General features: G+C 60.2%; 1 protein-coding gene across 1 annotated transcript in view; it reads left to right on the forward strand.

The window, feature by feature from the left end:
- The window catches only part of Ttc38 (tetratricopeptide repeat domain 38), a 19,749-nt gene extending 15,159 nt beyond the window's left edge, over window positions 1-4,590 (forward strand). Inside the window, exons 10-14 of the mRNA XM_004642404.2 lie at window positions 623-704; window positions 1,669-1,834; window positions 2,498-2,657; window positions 2,817-2,890; window positions 4,090-4,590. Of these exons, the coding sequence (XP_004642461.1) occupies window positions 623-704; window positions 1,669-1,834; window positions 2,498-2,657; window positions 2,817-2,890; window positions 4,090-4,180 (573 nt within the window). The 3' untranslated portion in view covers window positions 4,181-4,590. The remainder of the gene's footprint in view (window positions 1-622; window positions 705-1,668; window positions 1,835-2,497; window positions 2,658-2,816; window positions 2,891-4,089) is intronic.
- Window positions 4,591-6,082: the final 1,492 nt, after the last annotated feature.

Here is a 6,082-nt window from a genome sequence, read left to right on the forward strand (position 1 = left end):
CCCCCCCCCCGTCCCCAGAACTCTGCCACCCTATCAAGCTGACCCTCCCTACCCCCTTCCTCACCCCCGCCCCTGGTGTTTTTTGAGAGGAAAAAATTCCCTAGTGAGGGCTTACAACCAAAGCCTGGGACCCAGAGCATCAGAGGACATCACTGTGGTCCTCCTGACACAGGCAGGACTTCCCGTGGAGCAGGGGTGGTGACCTATGCTGGGGACGCAGGGCCTGGGATGTGCCCTGGGATGCAGCACAGCGAGTCCCATCCTCAGGTCTGGCACCTGTAGCTGTCAGGGCCCACTGTGAGGGTGACAGTCCTGATGGCTGGGGAGGCAGGGAACATGGTGGTGGCTTCTCCGCTGAAGGCTTGCTCTTCACCTCTTCCACCTCCACCCTTCTTCCAGCTCCTGCTCCCCTCCCCTTCCCTTCCCGTGGTGGCCTCAGCTCTGTACCCAGGGTCCCCTGCTGTTCCCACACCCTACCTGCCCCTCCCTTCCCCCACTGTGGCTCCTTTCCTAGGACCTGAGAGTACAGAACTTCCCAAAGCCCCAACAATGCCGCTTTGTGGCCCAGATGGTTGTCCCCATGGGCTCCTCGTCACCCACCCCCGGGGCCCTTGTCTTGTAGATCCTGCCCTACCTGCGGGACAGAGGTTCTGTGCTGGACCTGGTGGACAACTGCTCCTTGCTCTTCCGCCTCCAGATGGAAGGTAGCATGTCTCTGCCCCAACGACCTCCGCTGTCATCCCCAGGGCCACCCAGAGCTGTAGGGCCACACCCAGGTTGCCTCTCAGGTCCCAGGCAACCTCTTTCCTTCTTCTAGCCTTTGCCTACCCTTCCCGTGGTGGCCTCAGCTCTGTACCCAGGGTCCCCTGCTGTTCCCACACCCTATCTGCTCCCCCTCCCCCACAGTGGCTCCTTTCCTAGGACCTGAGAGGCAAGAACTTCCCAACTCCCTGACAATGCCACTTCTCAGCCCTGTCACCTCATGCTCTGTAGGTGACCCAGACCCAGCTGGCCATGAGTAGCCTTGATGGCTTCCCGCTGGCTGCTGGAGTGCCAATGGGTTTGCCCTTTCTCCAGGACTCCTGGGAGCTAAACCTGTGCCACTCAGCCCAGACTGGGCCCTGTGGGGATGAGGCAGTGTGGGCTCAAGGGAGGGCAGGGTGAGCTGCTTAGGGAGGGCCTGGAGGCTTCATGGTGCCTGCGCTGCTTTGTGCAGAGGGGCCGGGGAAGAGGCTAGGGACCTGGACCAGAGTCCTGGGGGCAGGCAGGGTGAGGAAGGCTTCACATCTCCTTGCTATGCCAAGCAGACTCCCAGCTGGAGTCCAGCAGGTGAGAAATGGTGGTCACAGGCGACGGTGGTGGTGGAGGAGAAAGCAGGGCTCTATGCTCGAGATGGGGAGGGGCCAGGCGGGAGGTAGTGCTGGGATTGCGGCAGAGACAGGGGAGTGGGGAGTTGGGAAGTCCAGACCCCCAGGGAGAGGGTGTTATGAATACGACATTTTAATGAGGTCCTGCCACCTAGTGGGTGCTGTTCTCGCATGAGCCACCTACTGGGGGGGTTTAAGAGTCTGGGGCTAAGCCAGGTGCACACTAGGAGGCTGAGGTAGAAGGGTGGCAAGTTGGAGGATGCTTGGGTGAAGAAATCCAGGTGTCCTTCCTGTGTCCCAGGGGTGTCCGTGGGCCAGCGCTGGCACGATGTCCTGCCCGTGGTGCGGCCTCACAGCCAGGACCACATCCTGCTGTTCAACGATGCCCACTTCCTGATGGCCTCCCTGGGTGCCCAGGACCGCCAGATCACGCAGGACCTGCTGACCGGCCTGCAGGAAGCCAGCGAGTATGCAGGAGCTGGGGCCCTGAGGCGGGGTGGGGTCGACCCCAGCACCCGAAGGGCCAGGGTGGGCCCAACATTGGGGAGCCTGGAGAGGAAGGCCTGCATCTCATGGGGGTGTACCTGGTGTCCCCACACTCAGAGCTGCCCCTCTGCCCCAGGGTGGGCATGAAAGCCTAGGGCTGGGGTGGATCTGGTGGTGACAGTGGTCCTGGAACCAGTGACACCTGCCAAGTACAAGGCCTGAGTGAGACCCTGGGCAAAACACATCTCCACTGTGAGCTGCAGTTTCTTTAACTACGAATTGAGATGGTACCTGCCTGGGAGAGACAAGGGGGCCCTGAGCAGGCTCAAGCCACTGTTGCCTTAGCTTTCTGGTGACAGTGGTAGCCCTAAGATTCATGCCCAGCCTTCCCTGGCCACCCAGAGCTGTGAGGTTGGCACTGCTGTGCCCACGTTCCAGATGGGAAGGCTGAGGCCATGAATTGGGATCTTGTCTGCTCCTAGGCCAGTTCCAAGCCAACCTGAGTTCAGGGCCCTGTGTCCTCAGTGCTGGGCCCCACCCTGCGGGGCACCCACCCCATCGTTGTGACCAGCCCAACAGTGGGACGCTGCCCTGGCAGGATGCGGCCCTGGGGAGGTGGCGCTGAGGCTGTGTCTTTGGAGCAGGTCCCCCGGGGAGAACTGCCAGCACCTGCTGGCCCGCGACGTGGGGCTGCCCCTGTGCCAGGCCATAGTGGCGTTCAAGGACGGGAACGCAGACCGCGCACTGGAGCTGCTCTTGCCCATCCGCTACCGCATTGTGCAGATCGGGGGCAGCGCCGCGCAGGTGAGCCCCCCGCCCGCCCCGGCCAGGTGTGGCTGCCCACGAGACGGCCAGCCCGTCACCCAGGGTGGAGCGGCAGGCTGCCGTGTCAGGTGTCAGGCCAGCCGGAGTCCCCCCCACCGCATGGCAGGCACCTGACTCCTGGCTGCACTGACATTGCAGAGAGACGTCTTCAACCAGCTGCTGATCCACGCAGCCCTGAACTGCACCTCCAGTGCCCGCAGGAACGTGGCCCGGTGAGCAGCCTCGCTTGCAGCACCCAGCACAGGAAGGCTTGCCCTGCCTGGGCCGCTCCTGGGGCCACCCGTGGGTGGGCTGCTCCTGCCCTGAGGTTGTACTCGGTCTTCCTTGCGAGCAGGCTCAGCAGGCTCACCTGGCTGCCGGTGACCATGAGTGCCCTCTGACACCATGTATGGCTCTGCCCCCTGCCCAAGGGTCACGTGCTGCAGCGCGGGAACACAGACCCCCAAGCTCACACGCAGGGCCTTCCGCTTGCGCCTGGACCCACCCTCCTCAGTGCCACAAGGTCCCTATGATGCCGTGCAACTATGACCTCATCAGTTTTTTATCAGCTGAGGGAGTCAGAGCCCTCCATGTTCCCGCACCTTCACAAAACCCATCTTCTGACCCCATGGGCTTCTGGGGGATACTTGAGATCCAGCAGGGCTGCTTGTGGTGTCCCCACCCCAGCCCCAGCACTGCCCACGCACAGGAGCCCTGTGACCCTTACTTGGGGCCCGCTTGGTCGTCATGGGTGCCATGACGAATACCACAGCGCGGTGGCTTACTGGGGACAGCTGTTGTGTTGCAGGGGCGGAAGCTGGAGGACCCAGATGGAGGCTTGTGGGGCGAGGAGGTGGGGGGCAGACCGCTTTCTAGCACGGCCTCAGCCTGGTTGGCCGACAGCGCCCTCCTGTGGGGGCTCAGTGAATTCTCACCCGCTGCTGCTTAGAAGGACACAAACCCCATCGTTCCATTTCTCGTCACCCCCTCCCGGGGCCGCAGCCCCTGATAAGGCATGCTGATGAGACGCCAGCATTGAGCCCACGGCGGGGGGGTGGGGGTGGAAGGGGGGCTTTGCCTGGAGCACCCTCTCCACTTGTCCTCCTTAACCTTGGGTCTCCCCACCAACATCCCACCACCACCGCACTCTGCACACAACGCCTGTGTCCTGCCACTTGCTTCCCAGCCGAGGACACACACACACACACACACACACACACACACACACACACACACATTCTCTCTCTCTGTCTCTCTGTCTCTCTGATGATGTCCCTGCCCTGCTCCTGGGAGCCGGGATGTGGCTCTCCACTCCCGAGCTGAGCCCAGGGCTCCTGCCTCGGCCCATCCCGTCCCCTCTGCTCTGAAGCCTGGGCTACCACAGGCTCAGACCCTTCTGGAAGATTCCACAGTAGCCTGTGTGTTTCCACAGGAATCTTCTGATGGAGCGCAACGCCTTGAAGCCCAACTCGCCCCTGACCGAGCGGCTCATCCGCAAGGCTGCTGCCATCCACCTCATGTAATGAGCGACAGAGGGGCCCCGGGTGGCCTCCCCTGTGTTAGAGCGGCCCTACTGGCCTAGTCAGGGGACTGGGGCCTGCTTGTCTGGGCTGGTAGAGGGCGAGATTCAGCCAGAGCGGCCCCACCTTGAACTCAGTTTTATAGAAAGAGGGAGTGCAAATTTCCATGTGATGTTTTAGAATTTTCTTGCCATCCTCGCTAAGGTCCAGGGTGCCTTTTCTCATGCGTGGTTCTGGGGCTCAGGCTTGTACTTGCTAAGCAAGTGCTCTCCCACTCAGCTACAATTACCTCCCCCCAAGTACTTTTTGAGATGGGATCTCACTCAGTTACCCAAGCTAGCCTTGAACTTGCAATCTTCCTGTCTCAGCCTCCCAAGGAGCTGGAATTAAAATAATGTACTACTACCCCTGAAGCCAGTGTGCTTTTTTCTCTTGTGGTATTGGGGCTTGAACCTAAGTCCTTCTCACCCAGCCCCCTAGCCCTGCCTTTTTTTTTTTTTTTTTTTTAAGATAGTATCCCACTGAGTTACTCAAGCTGGCCTCAGATTTGTCTTCCTGCCTCAGCCTACCAAATAGCTGGAATTATAGACATGCGCCACTACGCCTGGCGTCAGTCAGAACCAACATGGAGGCTGCTGTGGCTGCTTGCCCTGTATACTGTATTCTCCTAAGGGCATAATTACCCCTCTTCCTGGTTGTTCAAGGACTGGAAGCCAGGGCCCGTTGGCCTGGCTCACCCTGCAGGGGATGTCCCTGGGATCAAGCCTTTCATTTAGTCTTCCAGATGTGCTCTGTGTGTGGGGGGGTCCACGTTTCAGGGGAACATTAGTGAGGCCACCTGTCTCTCTGGGAGAGGGGTCCCCACCTTGACACCTTTGGCCTTAGTCCAGATGGTGGCCTGAGCACCCTGTTCACGGGTGAGCAGGCAGGAGCGGCTCCTGATGCTGAGCTGGAGGGGCTGCACGCAGCCCTGGGGGTTCTGGTCCACAGATGGACTGGGGCCTGTTTCTCCACCTGATCTGCATGGGGTAACGGCCCCCGCTTGTGAGCCCATTCTAAGTTTGTGCTCTTGTAGGGTATGGGGACTGGGCTCCGGGCTGCTCTGTTGTAGTGAAAACCAAAGACCTGACATGTGACTTGAACAAGATTTGAACCAGACTTCCAAATGCTGCCTGTCCCCTGCTCCTCCACCCTAGCGTGGCCAGGTTGTCCCTCCCCAGTGTGCTGCCCAGGCCTGCTGCTGTCAGCTTTTCTGAGGACACCTCTGGGGCACAGATGGTTGTCAAGTTCCTTTCGCTCCTACTGAAGTCAGGCAGGGGCTGCAGGGCAGGGGCCCTGGGCAGGGCAGGAGGCCTCGCAGCTATGGGTCCTTGGGGTGTGTGCTCAGGCCTGGATAGATTCCTGGGATTTCAATAAATTCACTGGTTCCTCTGACTCTTGTGGGTGGCTCTGAGCATGTCTGCTCCAGGCCTGTGGCTGGGTCCTGGAAAACAGGCTTCTCCCTGAACTTGAGTGGGTGGGCCAGCCAGCCAACAAATTGAGAAATTAGACTCAGGTTTCAAGAGCCATGTCATCTCTGCCAAGAGCTAGGGACACATCGCCAGGGGGACCCTGGCTGGGGTCTTTTTAACTGTTTCTGAACAAGACATGATGTGGTCCAGGAAGAGGCCACCCTGGCCCCTCCTCCAGGAAACCTTCCACCTGGCACTCCCTCCATCCCCTGTGGGCTGATGGGGGCACTCCCTGTATGGCACAGCCTTTGGCACCAATGCTTGTAACTTCCCCTCTCTCCCCTGCTGTGACCAGGGATGTTTGTGCCCCCAGCAACCTAGCACATGGCCACGCTGAGCTATCTGAGAGTTGATGAATGAATGTCTCAATTGGGTAGAATCCTACAGGGGAAAG

The sequence above is a fragment of the Octodon degus genome, unplaced genomic scaffold (assembly GCF_000260255.1).
Source record: "Octodon degus isolate 3935 unplaced genomic scaffold, OctDeg1.0 scaffold00153, whole genome shotgun sequence".
In the NCBI taxonomy this organism is placed as follows: Eukaryota; Metazoa; Chordata; class Mammalia; order Rodentia; family Octodontidae; genus Octodon; species Octodon degus.